General features: G+C 42.9%; 1 protein-coding gene, 1 non-coding gene and 1 pseudogene across 2 annotated transcripts in view; 2 read left to right on the top strand and 1 right to left on the bottom strand.

Moving 5' to 3' along the window:
• Window positions 1-4442: 4442 nt before the first annotated feature.
• Window positions 4443-7554, top strand: LOC134322042 (uncharacterized; annotated as a pseudogene).
• A 3741-nt stretch (window positions 7555-11295) lies between these two features.
• On the bottom strand, window positions 11296-11367 carry trnae-uuc (transfer RNA glutamic acid (anticodon UUC)). Its single transcript has one exon. It is a non-coding gene; the product is annotated as a tRNA-Glu (tRNA).
• A 2927-nt stretch (window positions 11368-14294) lies between these two features.
• Window positions 14295-16079, top strand: part of LOC134322041 (inactive all-trans-retinol 13,14-reductase-like) — an 11703-nt gene continuing 9918 nt past the window's right edge. Inside the window, exon 1 of the mRNA XM_063003912.1 lies at window positions 14295-14744. Within this exon, the coding sequence (XP_062859982.1) occupies window positions 14295-14744 (450 nt within the window). The remainder of the gene's footprint in view (window positions 14745-16079) is intronic.

The raw sequence follows: 16079 nt of genomic DNA, 5'->3' as shown, positions 1-16079 counted from the left end.
TCTTAGTACTACATACATTAGTTGTATTCCACACAGGTCAGCATGCGACATCGTTTTACTTTCTAACTGTATTCATATTATGCCATCTATATTACGGTGGCCCGCTGAGTTAAAACACAATAACATTTACAAAACAAACAAAAGCTGACATGTCAACAACAATAAGGAAAAACGCGAATATATTAAGAGACAACACAAATTCTTTAAAGTGGAACGCAATTACATTAAGGGAGAACACAACGAAATTAAGGAAACACGAATACACACTACACTACATCTAGTGGTCGATTGAATAGCCTACAACCAGCACAAACAGGGTTTGAGTTATTAACACATAATCCAGTCAGTTAAAAACCCAACAAGAAGGCTGTACCTAATACACTCATACCAGAGAAAACACACCCTAACATGCTAGTGCCGTTACAGTGCTAAGAATGGTCCACCCAAAATCATTATTTGGTCAGTTGGAGTGCTCATATGGGGCTCCCTTTCTATTGATATATGATGTGGTGTCAACGGTACCCAAGCAAGTCAGGATGCGGTCTAAGGTGCTGCGTTCAGGTCACAGTCTCTCATTGAGGCGTGGGTTTGAATCTCACTTCTGACAGCTCATGCTTTATACAAATTTACATCTTTAACCCTCTACCATACATAATAATATGAAAAGATACTTCTAACATTTTACATTTACATTTTCTGCATTTAGCAGACGCTCTCATCCAGAGCGACTTACAGAAGTGCTTCCATAGTAAACATTTCATTTCTCAAGTTTTAGTAAACAACAGTCAAAGAACACAAATCTGCTGAAACATGTTAGAACCAAAGTGTTTTTTTTGGGGGGTTTTTTTGGAAATGGAAAAAAAATGTTAGTAAATAAGTACAAGTCAGCTTAAGTGCTTAGTAAAAAGGTGGGTTTTTAATCATTTTTTAAAGACAGCAAGAGACTCAGATGTTCGGACAGACAGAGGAAGTTCATTCCACCACTTGGGTGCTAGAACAGAGAAGAGCCTTGATGCTTGTCTTCCTTTAGTCCTGGGTGGGGGCTCAAGTCGAGTGAGACTAGTGGCTCGGAGGTTGCGTGGTACAGAGCGGGGTTTGATTAGACCGCGATGGTAGCTTGGGGCTGGTCCATTTTTGGCTTTGTAGGCGAGCATCAGTGTTTTAAACTGAATGCGTGCAGCTACAGCTCATGCTTTATACAAATTTACATCTTTAACCCTCTACCATACATAATAATGTGAAAAGATTTGTTTCAAGATTGTTTCAAAGTTATTGCATGTTTGTCAATTAAAAAAATTAATAAAGGTCTTTAAACTAAACGATGAATAAAAATAGAGCGTAAACTGACCGCATTTTTGACGCAGCGTTTCAGTGAGCAATGACGAAACAAGTCTTACATTACGTGTTGCCTTTAAACGATCATAATGTTTCTGCATTGGAGAATGCGGGCATCGATCCCAATACCTCTCGCACGCGAAGCAAGCGCTCTACCAATTGAGCTAATTCCCCTTATAACGAATTCTCCTTTACCCTTTGTAAATTGTAATGTACTAACAGATCATTGATGCTGCATTATAAAGTGGGGGTTCAACGTGTTTAAGCTCACGTACTCACATTTATCGCAGCCTTTAGGACGAACTGAACCAAATCGTAACTTTGTACCACTGACAGACTGTCTTAAGGGTTGATGCTGCATTATGTAGGGGCCAAAATAGTGCAGGATATACCAACTGTTTAGTGCAGTGCAATAACAGAGCAGCTCTGTGAAGCAAGAACTAAAATTATGATGCATGTCATTCAACATAAAATACGTGGGTATTAATATCTAAAACTCAGTGCATTATTAGGCTGCACATAAATATAGATTTAAACGGTCCTCTATTTACTACAGTCTGTTTAAAACAACTAGTTGGTATGGAGAACATGTTACACACACAGAGTGCTATTATTTCAAGCTTATCAAGTACATGCTATTTTACTTAGAAATATCTCACAAAGTACAAATTCTTCATCATTCTAAACAAAGCACGTAGTACGGGACATTACCGCTCACCTAATGCAGTAAGAAACAACTCGCCCGAACAGGGACTTGAACGCTGGACCCTCAGATTAAAAGTCTGATGCTCTACCGACTGAGCTATCACAAGTGTGGCAATTGCACTTGCAACCTCTTTGACTTCTATTGGAAAATGCAGGTAGAAATTGCATACGTAGTTGCTCGTTTCGATCGGCATCTTAACTAGTGGTAGCGTGGCCGAGTGGTCTAAGGCGCTGGGGGGCGTGGGTTCGAGTCCCACCACTGCCAACTCATGCTTTTCATCTTTAAAAGAAAGTTCGTGAGCTGCAATCAAATGGATTGCATAAACGGTGCTTGAGTTAGAGATCTCAGACACATGTCAAGTCAAATTTATTTATATAGCGCTTTTTACAATGAACATTGTCTCAAAGCAACTTTACAAAATCCAGGACCAACGGACCAAAAACCCCTATTGAGCAAGCCGAGGGCGACTGTGGCAGGGAAAAACTCAGGAAGAAACCTTGAGAGGAACCAGACTCACCAGGGTCCCGTCCTTCTTGGGTGGCTTGGAGGATACTTTAAATTAATAGGATTTACACAAATCATACAAACACAAAATTAAATTGAACTGAAAGTTGTAACTAGCAAAAAAATAATGTAAGTTCTTCATTGTTCAGTTCAGTCTGTGATAAAGTCCGTTTTAAGTTCTGGACATTTTTGGTGCAAACACGCCAGGTGGTTTCCGTCACATCTAGTAGGAGCAGCATTGTTGGCACTGCAGTCTCGACTTGCAGTCTTTAACCTCGAGAGGGTGAACAGGTTTCCGTCAGAGCCACCTCGGGTTAAAACAACAGAAGATGTTGTTACAATGTGAAATCGTTAAGAGTAAAATATCAGAGAGTTTTACAGGTTTAGACTCCAGCACTTTAACAGGTCAACGTGATTGACATGAAATGTGGCCACTGTTTTTGTAAATTTGCGGATTGCCTCCACCTAGTGGACATTTTAAGAAATGCAATATATTACAGGTTAGAACAGGTGTGGGGAACCTCCGGCCCGTGGGCCGTATACGGCCCCCCCGCTCAATCAAATGTGGCCCGCCATATATTTCCTAGATTTTATTGTCTGGGCTTTATGCAATTAATTAAACTTTAGACGATACAACAGACATAACAAATACGAGTTATGTTGCCACATACTGGTTGCGTGTTGCCACGACATCATTGCCCCAAGATATTCCACAGCTGGTCAAGACCAAACATTCACAACCGTCACATTGAAATTATGATAAGGTAAGTCTGAGATCAAATATAAACACTACATACCATCAGCATCATGTATTTATAAAGCCTATATTAATTTGGCTCTATGTTGCGTCATTGTAGTCTGTAGCCCGTGACCATATATGTAATTATTAATCTGGCCCTCAGTGGGTAGAAGGTTCCCCACCCCTGGGTTAGAACATGACATTAAAACAACCTCTTTGTTTCTAAACTCAACTGTCCATTTTATCAGCTCCACTTACCATATTGAAGCACTTTGTAGTTCTACAATTACTGACTGTAGTCCATCTGTTTCTCTACATAATTTTAAAACCTGGAGAACGAGGGCATTGATCTCACTACCTCTTGCATGCTAAGCGAGCACTCTACCATTTGAGCTAATTCCCCTTACAAAGAGCCGAGTAGGCAAATTTTTGCTCAAGTCCAATCATAAAGACCAATTCCAATACCAGGAGTCGAACTCCGCCGCCTGGGTGAAAACCAGGAATCCTGACCGCTAGACCATATGGGAAATTGCAAGGCTCTGCACCGGCTGACACCAGCATCAGCCACTTCTTTTCGCTCTGCCAAGCCTTTGTCACCTTAACAAGACCTGCATTGTTGGATCTGGGGTACAGAGAACCACACACAAGGAGTTAGAGAGAAAAAAAGGCATAAGGTAACCGAGCCAGCCAAGAGTCGAACCTAGAATCTTCTGACCCGTAGTCAGACGCGTTATCCATTGCGCCACTGACCCCTGCATGAGTGTGGTCATGACCTCCCTGAAGCTCCAGCCACATTTCTGTCTCTTGACCGAGGAGAGAAGCACGGCATACAAAAAGACAGTGCCATGACCTGGATTCGAAACGGGGTTGCTGCGGCCACAACGCAGAGTACTAACCACTATACAATCAAGCTTCCCAGTGGTCAGCCACTGGGGGCTCATGTTGACTGCTCCTTGATAGACTCCCTCATATACCGGGAGTCGAATGCAGGCCACCTGGCTAAAAGCAGTTTAGAGTCAAGTGTATTATGCTAGCAGGGGCCCCCAAGGGGGATAGGTCTCAACTGAGGTGCCAGACTAAACGTACAGCCCAATGTCGGCAGCAGGACGTTGCGTGATGGAAGCAAATTATCAATCTCTTATCAATCTCGTATTGACAATGGCTACAACACTGATCCAGTGTGGCTCCTCACAGGTACCACATTACTGCGCAGGAGAAAGGCCTGGCAATCTACTTCCGTACTATGCCAAGAAAACTTGATGTAGCGTACAACTAAAGGAATGCGATACAGTGCTGGAAGATGCGCCCCTAGGTCGAAAGGCACTCAACAAGCTACTGGGGAAGAGCCGATGGTCGTCTTGAGTAGGATCAATGCTTATGATGCGCCAGAATCAAAGCCGCAAGGTCGTCTTGGTGCTGATGTCGCTTGGTCGAAAGGGAAGATCAAATCAGATATATCATCAGACTAGGAACTTGGAATGTACGAACCATGAACCAAGGCAAACTCGACATTGTCAAAGCCAAAATGGACAGAACAGGACTTGATTTACTCAGAATTAGTGAACTAAAGTGGACTCAATACGGACATTTCCAGTCAAACGAACATTGGGTCTACTATTCTGGAAATGATAACCAAAGACGAAATGGCGTTGCCTTTATTCTTAATCGAAGACTGGCCAATACTGTCCTGAAGTACAACACAGTCAGTGATAGAGTCATCTCGATACGACTACAAGGAGCACCAATCCATGTCACAGTCTACTCACCAACAACAGATGCCAAGGAGGAGGACGTTGAACTATTCTATGAACAAGTTCAAGAGGAAATTGACAGGACGCAAAATCAAGACTTATTCATTATCATGGGAGATTTTAATGCCAAAGTGGGCCATGGCAACGAGGAACTGTTGTTGGAAAGTTTGGACTTAGCAAACGAAATGAAGCTGGAGAAAGATTAATTTACTTTTGTACAAAAAATCAACTGTCCATCATGAACACTTTCTTTCAACATCACAAAAGGAGACTCTACACATGGACATCACCAAATGGGGCCTATAAGAATCAGATTGACTACATATGTGTTTGCCAAAGATGGAGGTCGTCTATCATTACCGTGAAAACACAGCCAGGAGCTGACTGTGGAACTGATCATGAACTTTTAACATCAAAAATTAGAGTCAAGCTGCACAAACGGACTAGACAACAGGCTGTTCCTAACTTTGACTTGACCAAAATACCTGAAGTTTTCTGGAATAGTCTGCACAACCGGTTCACATCTCTGGACACGGATGAAAATAACCCTGAGGAACACATATAAAGACTATTATTACCGAAGAAGCTAGCAAGTCAATAAACAAGAGACAGAAAAGACCCCAGCAGCCGTGGATAACAGAAGAGACTCTAAAGATCATTGAAGAAAGACGAAGGGCAAAGGCAAAGGTAACAAGCAGGCCAGGGACAACATCAGTAAGAGACTAAAGAGAGCCATTCGAACAGACAAAGAACTTTATTACCAAAAGATATGTACAGAGACAGAAAGGGAACATCTGAAGGGAAAGACCAGGAAGGTATACCTAAAGATCAAAAAGATACGACGAAAGTTTCAACCAAGAGTGGGCATGCTAAAAGACGCCAATGGGAACAAACTAACTGAGCCAGAACAGATCAAGAAAAGATGGAAAGAGTACACGGAGCACCTCTATAAGAACGACTCAGTGATATGGGAAGAAATGGAGACTGGCAATGATAGAGAGCCAAACATCCTGAAAGATGAAGTCATCGCTGCGATTACACTTCTGTCAAACAACAAAGCGCCTGGATGTGACAATATTCCACTGGAGCTAATAAAGTCTTCTGAAGCAGCAATTGATGTAATCACATGCCTGTGTCAACAGATATGGACAACTGGTAAATGGCCCAAGGACTGGACAAGATCAGTGTTTATTCCTATTCCGAAGAAGGGAGATGTTACTGACTGTGGAAACTATCGTACTATTGCGCTCATACTTCATGCCAGCAAAATACTACTGAAGATCTTACAAAGACGGTTGCAGCCTTACTTTGACAGAGAGCTGCCGGAGGAACAAGCAGGATTCAGGAGGGGCAGAGGTACAAGAGATGTGATTGCTAACATTAGGTGGATAATGGAAAAGGCCAAAGAATACAACAAGGAGATTTATTTTTGCTTCATTGATTACAGTAAAGCCTTTGACTGTGTTGATCACCAGAAACTTTGGATTACCATGAAGGATATGGGTGGGCCGAGCCATCTGATTAGCCTCATTAGGAACCTTTATACCGACCAAGAAGCAACAGTCTGAACAGAACACGGCGACACGGAATGGTTCAAAGTAGAGCAGGGCGTCAGACAAGGATGCATCCTGTCGCCATTTCTCTTCAATTTGTACGCAGAAGCCATTTTCAGGAAGGCTGGACTAACTGAAAAAGAAGAAGGAATTAAAATTGCTGGACGAATCATCAACAATCTTAGATATGCAGATGATACAACTCTGATAACAACAAGTGCAGATGGAATGAAGGACTTATTACGGAGCATCAAGCTGGAAAGCTCGAACATGAAGCTGTTACTCAACACAAAGAAGACAAAGATATTGACTACTGCCAGATACGACCGGGACACATTTGAGATGGATGGCGACGAACTGGAATTTGTAAAGGACTACAACCTACTCGGAGCGTTGATCACTCAAGATGCGGAAACGACACCGGAAATCAGACGGAGAATAGGTATGGGGAAATCAACAATGAAGTCACTGGACAAGGTCTTCAAATCGAGGAACATTTCACAATTGACGAAAATACGCCTTGTACATAGTTTAGTCTTCTCTGTGGTAACGTACGGATGTGAAACCTGGACAATAAAGAAACAAGACAGAAGAAGAATCAACGCCTTCGAAATGTGGTGTTGGAGAAGGATGTTATCAATACCTTGGACGGTCAGAAGAACAAACAAATCAATTTTGGAACAAATCAAGCCAGACATGTCACTTGAATCAAGGATCACTAAGCTACGACTTGCCTACTTTGGACACATCATACGAAGAGAGCGATCACTGGAGAAGGACATCATGGTCGGAAGAATAGAAGGAACAAGGCGAAGAGGAAGACCAGCAACTCGATGGCTCGACACAATCACAGTAACGGCAGAGAAGACCCTGGCGGACCTATCTAGACTTGCACAGGATCGATATTCCTACAGATCGTTCATCCATCAAGTCGCCATGGATCGAGATCGAGCCGAAGGCCAATAAAAATAAAAAAAGACCATATGGGAAACAGCAAGGCTCAGCACCAGCTGACGCCAGCATCAGCCACTTCTTTCCACTCTGACAAGCCTTTGTCACCTTGACCAGAGCTGCATTGTTGGATCTGGGGTACAGAGAACCACACACAAGGAGTTAGAGAGACAAAAAAAAAGGCACAAGGTAACCAAGCCAGCCAGGAGTAAAACCTAGAATCCCCTGATCCGTAGTCAGACGCGTTATCCATTGCACCACTGGCCCTTGTGGAACCGCGGTCATGACTTTCCTGAAGCTTCGGCCCCATTTCTGTCTCTTGCCTGAGGAGAGCATAGAAACCTTCCAAGCATGGCATACAAAAGGACAGTGCTGCGACCCGGATTCGAATCGGGGTTGCTGCGGCCACAACGCAGAGTACTAACCACTATACGATCACGGCTTCCCAGCGGTCAGTCACTGGTGGCTCATGTCGGCTGCTCCCTGGTAGACTGCAGTCATAGTTCCAACAGAACAAGACGCTTGAGCAACAGCAACAAGGCGCCGAGGAACTAATAGGCAAAGTTTTGCTCAAGTCCAATTCCCATACCTGGAGTCAAACCCGGGCTGCCTGGGTGAAAACCAGGAATCCTGACCGCTGGACCATATGGGAAACTGCAAGCACAGCACTGGCAAAGACAAAGAAAGGGAAGCGCTTCAGTCCGATTTGAACAACTTTGAACCAACGGTCGCTGTGTCGCAGAGCCTGGGATTAGTTCTGCTGGCAGACAAAGCTATTTGTTCATGAATCAGGGCCTGAACAGAGAAACCGACCGACGTTGAGGTGATTCGGCTCCGGACCCTCCCCTGCAGTTTTCCTTCAGCGGACAGGTACACGTTTTTCAGGTGCTCACGATGAATTGTTGGCTTCGCTACCCTGTTTAATTTGTTTCTACTAATAATTGATAGTGTAGCACCTACGCTTGCTAATAACAGTAACAAAAAGGCAGATTGGATTGGAATGTTTGTTGGGTTGATTGGAATGAGACGTCGTTTCTAAAGAAGATAAAAAAGTTTCACCCTTATCTTTAGAGTCTTTTATGTCGTCTTCTTCCTCCACTTCTTGTGTTCCACAAGACGACGGAAAAGACTCTAAAGATAAGGGTGAAACTTTTTTATCTTCTTTAGAAAATGTATCAAATACAGGGACACAGGAACACCCTACAGTTATGCAGCCTAAAAAAAGACGTAAAAGTACAGAATTGTCAGAAAAAAGTGTAAATAAAAAAGCGAAAAGTAAAAGGTCACAAAAAAAAAAAAAAAAATGTTTATTAAATTAACAAAACATAACATATAATACAACACAACATATAACATATAATACAACACATATACCTGGTGTTCATGTGAATTGCATATATAACATTGCTGCGATTGTCCTTGATATGTTATTTTGCCGTTGTAGGGTCCCATTGATATCGAGTTTGGAATCTGCATTAAACTTCCATTCGGGTTCAATTTCAGTTTAACTTTGTATCGCCGTATCCCATACCAAAGTCCGAACTGGTCAAGTGGTTTAAAGACAGGTTGTATGATTACACAAAACCTTGAGATATACTGTTCAATGTCTTCATCGGAAACTCTCCCTGTCCAGAACTTAACATATATATTTTAATGTTCAGTGGGGTTGCACAATCCAGCTCCCAATCCTTCCAAAATCCTTGGCTTCCTCCATTGTTAAAGATTTAAACAAAGTGTTGTAGAGCACACTCTTGGTGAAAGATCAACTCGTAGTCTTTTTTATTGGGAAGTGAGATAAATGAATAAATGTCTGTGACGTTTAGCCATTGACTTTGCATTAGATGAGCACCGATAGTTGATCTGTTTGGAGCTTCAACTTAGCCTACATACCGGATTATGGCCCAATATTTTCCCGTTTGAGAAGTAAAAGTTCCAGTTGATCCCATAGTGGCCTTTATTTAGGTATTTCTCACAGTTTTGACGAAAAGGTGTCAAAGAAACAGCATAATGCCACCTTGCCTCTTCCTGACATTGTTACTGCTCTCGTCGAGATGAAGCAAGTCAATCTAAAGCATGTGCTGTCAGAAGTGAGATTTGAACCCACACCTCCAGTGGACTATGAACTGAACACAGCACCTTAGACCGCTCGGCCATCCTGACTCAGTACATTTACCATACATAATAATGTGAAAATTTTAAGCGGGTCGTACAAATATTAGTCCGTGTGGAGTGAGGGTGGTGTTGATTGTAACTCAGCTAGTCAGGATGGCTGAGCGGTCTAAGGCGCTGTGTTCAGGTCATAGTCTCCACTGGAGGAGTGGGTTCAAATCCCACTTCTGACAGTACTTGCTTTATACAAATTCATGTCTTTAACCCATCATGTCAATTGAAAAAAATAAAAACTTTGGATGCTGTGTTTCAGTGAGCAATGAGTTTCGTGTTACGCGATGCCCTTAAATGATCACAATATTTCTGCACTGGAGAATGCGGGCATCGACCCGGCACGCTAAGCGAGCGCTCTATTATTTCAGCTAATTCCCCTTACAAAGAACCCAACTGGCAAATTTTTGCTCAAGTCCAATCATAAAGACCAATTCCAATACCAGGAGCCGAACTCTGGCAGCCTGGGTGAAAACCAGGAATCCTGACCGCTAGACGATATGGGAAACCGCAAGGCTCTGCACCGGCTGACACCAGCATCAGCCACTTCTTTCTGCTCTGCCAAGTCTTTGTCACCTTAACAAGACCTGCATTGTTGGATCTGGGGTACAGAGAACCACACACAAGGAGTTAGAGAGAAAAAAAGGCATAAGGTAACCAAGCCAGCCAGGAGTCAAACCTAGAATCTTCTAATCCGTAGTCAGATGCGTTATCCATTGCACCACTGGTCCCTGCATGATCACGGTCGTGACCTCCCTAAAGCTCCAGCCCCATTTCTCTTGACCGAGGAGAGAAGCACAGCATACAAAAAGACAGTGCCATGACCTGGATTCGAACCGGGGTTGCTGCGGCCACAACGCAGAGTACTAACCACCATACAATCACAGCTTTCCAGCAGTCAGCCACTGGTGGCTCACGTTGGCTGCTCCCTGATAGACTCCCTCATACACCAGGAGTCAGGCGCAGGCTACCTGGCTAAAAACGAGGAATCCTAACCGCTAGACCATATGGGAAACCGCAAGGCTCAGCACCCGCTGACACCAGCATCAGCCACTTCTTTCCGCTCTGACAATGTGTGGTACAGAGAATCCTACACTCATCCAACTTCTTTCCTCTGACAAGCCTTTGTCACCTTGACAAGACCTGCATTGTTGAATCTGGGGTACAGAGAACCATACACAAAGAGTTAGAGAGACAAAAAAAGGCACAAGGTAACCAAGCCAGCCAGGAGTCAAACCTAGAATCCTCTGACCCGTAGTCAGACGCATTATCCATTGCGCCACTGGCCCCTGTGGAACCACGGTCATGACTTTCCTGAAGCTTCAGCCTCATTTCTGTCTCTTGCCTGAGAAGAGCATAGAAACCTTCCAAACATGGCATACAAAAGGACAGTGCCATGACCGTGGTTGCTGCGGCCACAACGTAGAGTACTATACGACCACGGCTTCCCAGTGGTCAGTCACTGGTGGCTCACGTCGGCTGCTCCCTGGTAGACTGCAGTCATAGTTCCAACAGAACAAGACACTTGAGCAACAGCAACAAGGCGCCGAGGAACTAATAGGCAAAGTTTTGCTCAAGTCCAATCATAAAGACCAATTCCCATACCGGGAGTTGAACCCGGGCCGCCTGGGTGAAAACCAGGAATCCTGACCGCTAGACCACATGGGAAACTGCAAGCACAGCACTGGCAAAGACAAAGAAAGGGAAGCGCTTCAGTCCGATTTGAACAACTTTGAACCAACGGTCGCTGTGTCGCGGAGCCTGGGATTAGTTCTGCTGGCAGACAAAGCCATTTGTTCATGAATCAGGGCCTGAACAGAGAAACCGACCGACGTTGAGGTGATTCGGCTCCGGACCCTCCCCTGCAGTTTTCCTTCAGCGGACAGGTACACGTTTTTCAGGTGCTCACGGTGAATTGTTGGCTTCGCTACCCTGTTTAATTTGTTTCTACTAATAATTGATAGTGTAGCACCTACGCTTGCTAATAACATTAACAAAAAGGCACTAACATTTAACTAGGTTCGAACAGCGGTATACTTTGAAATCATAAGAGGAGTTAAGGTGAAGTTAAACAGCTAACACATTTATTGCCACACAAGCAATGAAATATCACATACAGTGCTGCAAAAAAAACCTTAGAAATAAAGAAATAAAATAGCTCTTACAAATAGGAATTATGTTAAGTGCAAGAGATCTTCAATTCAATACCACTCCTTATATTTAAAGAGGTATAGATTCAAAAATTAAGTTCTAGTCCTTGAATGTGTGTATTAAAGGTATTTTCCTATGGCTGTTTTACCCAGGTAGAGTAAATAGTGTGAGTAGGTTCTTATCTGGTCCTGGGCAAAAACTCTGATATATCCGGAGTCTTCTGTAAACGGTAGGCCACACCGCTTCTACGACCATCAACAGTTTCACAGGGCTGGGCTCGCCATCACAATTCTCTACGTCTTTCTGTTCGTCTAAGAAAAACCAATCTACACAGATAGTGCAGAACAATGAATGCTCCTATTATTTTATGTTCCCTAAAATGAGCTCTCATTAAGTTCTTTTCTTCATTTCAGAACATCTTATAACATGTACAAAAACTAAGGATGCACCTTGACTACAAATGATTAATTAACATTCATACATCACAGCAACATTGACATTTAACATGAACATCCCTTCAGTATTGGTATTTTAGCACTGACCAATGAATTACTACTCTTTTCCAACTTTTTAGCTGTAACGTGCAATTATCCCTTTAACATGAATTTGAATTGAACCATCACTAAACTCCATTAATATGTACATTATGATAACCAAAATATGTTCAATCATAGCATAGTTGTGCTGTAAATAATTAAGATGTATCAATCTAACCAAACTGAATGACTTAACAGAATATGTGCACTGTGCCTTTGAGGCTCCACCACGCTATTAGTAATTCTACTTGCTAACTAGCCACTAGCAAGCGATTAGCATAGCTATACTTTTAAATCATTTCGACAAGCATTAAAGAACATTCTCATAACTCCAATTGGTTTTTTATTCCTTCCATTTCTAATGAAAAGCGTATGAACTCAAAAGAAAGGTGTACTCTCCTTTTACAGTGGCTAGCTAGGCTATCAGAACAAACTCACGGAAGTTTCAAACATTTATTACTTGACAGAAAACCGCCTCCCTCACGTTCATAGCTGGAACTCTGGTAAAAAAAAAAAAAAAAAAACAGTTTATCAGCTCTAATATATGCTAAAAGTCAATATTTTAAACCATTATGTATTATTTTGTAGCGAATATTGCTCAGCTGGTCTGCAGCAACCTCTCAAGATCTCTCAAGCCAAAAAGGGAAAAACTAACAAAGGTAAAGTCTTTTTCTACCACTGCGCCCTGTTTTGGGGACGACAAGTAATTACACCTCTTAAATGACTTTTGAGGTTTTAGTAGCTCCATATTTCATATGGGTTACAATAGCATACGTTTCAATCAGGCTCTAAATCTTGTTATAATCTAAATTATTATTGGGCATTACAATATTGGTCTAAAACATTTTGGTATTCAAGGAATGTGATCGGAGTTGTGCCAAACCGCCACGTGGCATAAAACCGGTTAGAACTGGCTGAGTGGAAGCCTGGAACAAAAGGCATACCTTATATGGAGTAGTACTACACCTGGCCACTAGGGGGTGGTGGTAAACTATAAATAACAACTGTGCGCTCTACTAGAGGTCTGTTGTATTCTTCACTTAGACGGAGAGGCTTCAGAACGCAGCTGCTTGTGACCTGGAAGACGAACCAACCTTTTCTGAATAAAACTTTTAAAGAACGTCACCTTGCCTTCTGATGAATTCGGATCGATTCTAACAAAAGATCCACGACAATAAATGGTAGCAGAGGATGGTTTAAAATCGATTAGTTAGTGTTCATTGGAGAAATCAGGAGGACTGCAGAGGTCGACGGGACCAGATTGGGTCCAGGATCGTGAGAATTCGAAATCTGCCAGACTCAAAAGGGTACCCGACTAAAAAGGTAAGGGCGATTTAAGTCCTCATTTAGATGCAATCAAATATTTAGTTCTGAGTCTGGTATGTTGAGAATTCTCTCGTAGATAATTAGAAATAATTACTGATAGGCGTGGTTCCTCTTTCACTAGCAAAGGTATGACTCCAGGTGAGTCTAAAGGATCCAGTGTGGTTAGAGTCCATGCCCGTTTGGTTAGAGTCCAAACGCAAAGCCTGGTACCAGGTCAGTTGGTTCGAGTCCAACTGTGAAAGCCTGGATGGGTCCAGGTCGGTTGGTTAAAGTTCAACCGTTTGTGTGGCAAGTTTCTTCTGGTCAGTTTTGAGCAGTCGGTCCTGAAAACCAATATAGCAATTGCTTTGTGGAATAATCATTGGAATTGATTAAGTTTCCTATTGCATTGTTAGTAATTGGTTAGTAAAGTCAGTGAGGCTAGTGTCCTGTGTCTAGGGGGAAACTACAATGTTGGGACGAACTAGAACCCCTAGTGGACATGGGCTTTACTAATGAACAGAGTAATGAGCTTGGGGTAGGACAATTCCCTGTGGTAGTGACAGGAAATGGATTGATTACGTTCCATGCTCGCACAGAGACATGCAAGCTCTAGCAGAGGACTTACCTCCTCTGTCTAAAGGGGCATCTCCATGGATCAGTACCTTTGAAAAGTTAACGGCAGCGGACACATTAGCCCTAGGGGACATAAAGGCTATCATGAAAAGGACGAGTAATGACTCAACCTGGCAGGCTATAGAGGTAGCTCTGAGATTGGGAGCTGTACCAGATGATAGGTTGTTCAATCAACACAGGAATGCAGCATGGGGACAGTTAAGACAATTGTTGCCAGCTTCAGTGGACTATCAGGCGCTCAAGGGAATGGCTAGGAAGGAGAATGAGGATCCTAGGGAATTTTTGGAGCGTGCTGCTAGGACTTGGAGATCTTCTACTGGAACTAGACCTGATTGCAATCATGCTACACAGACCCTTTTTAGACAAGGAGTAATGGGATGCTTACCAAAGCCTGTACAAGAAAAGCTAGAGGATGTGGTAGGGTTAGATCAGATGGATGAGCACACAGGTTGTTCATTATTTGACAAAACATGACAGAAAAATTAAAGACTCCGAAAATGTTGATAAAAATGTACTCATGAAACTGAATAAGCTTAAAGAAGCAGATGGTGTCAAGTGAAACTCCTGAAAGTTGCAGCAGTCAAGACATTTCTAGGACGGAGGGTTTCCAGCAAGGGTCACTCCCTGACTGCTGACACCAGAGTTTGCATCCTGAATCACCCGAAGCCAACTACCGTGAGTCTTTTTCTGTCTTTTCTTGGCTTGACAGGTTATTCCAGGGCTGAAATTATTCCTTTGAGGGCTGAAATTACCAGGTTAGGTCAAAGAAACCTAACAGCCAAAGTAGAGTGGACCAAGCCCCTTGAGGCTGCTTTTATTGAATTAAAACAGCAACTGACCTTAGCCAGTGACCTACAACAACCGAAATACTCTGACCCTTTCTATTTGGATGTTTCTGAAAAGAATGGCATTATAAATGCAGTTCTTTTTCAGAAAAGGGGGAGTGGTGTCAGAGCTGTACTCTTGTACCATAGCTCAAGATTGGACCATGTGGTAACAGGTCAACCAGGTTGTGTCAGATACCTAGCAGCATTGTCCACAGCAATTACCAAAACAGCACATTTGGTCATGTGTCATCCTCTTATTGTCAATACAAGTCATGGTGTGAATGCATTTTTGATTTCCACAGCCTTTACCCTGTCAAGAGCGAGAAAAGACAGAATCAATAGTATTCTCACTCAACCTCATATCTCATACACTACAGGGAAAATGGTGAACATGACTGAAGGTCTGAATTCCGACCCTGATGCAGAACCACATTGCTGTGAGCAAATTACACAAAAACTGTTGAAGTGTAGGGAAGATTTGGAAGACACTCCTTTAGAGGACCCTGACTTGACTCTATTCTGTGACGGATGCTGTTACAAAGGGGACAAGGGACTTGTAGCCTCATATGCAGTAGTCAAGCAGACTAATGAGGGTTTCATCCCTGTGGACTCAGGAATCATTAAACAACCAGCGTCTGCCCAATTGGCTGAGTTAGTAGCAATCACCAAAGCATTGGAGAAAGCTGCTGATCAAACAGTTAACATCTACACAGACTCAGCTTATGCCCATTCTGCGTTGCATCTAGATGGGCCGCAGTGGATAAGGAGAGGACTAGTGACTGCACAAGGGACACCCATCAAGCATGCAACACAGATTTTTAAGCTGTTGAAAGCAGTAAATAAACCAAAGAGAGTGGCTGTGATTAAGTGTAAGGGTCATTCAAAAGAGCCTGGACTAGTGACACTAGGCAATGATGCAGCAGAT

This window comes from Trichomycterus rosablanca, chromosome 10 (genome assembly GCF_030014385.1).
Source record: "Trichomycterus rosablanca isolate fTriRos1 chromosome 10, fTriRos1.hap1, whole genome shotgun sequence".
Lineage (NCBI taxonomy): Eukaryota > Metazoa > Chordata > Actinopteri > Siluriformes > Trichomycteridae > Trichomycterus > Trichomycterus rosablanca.
This window is presented reverse-complemented; position numbering and strand designations above follow the sequence as displayed.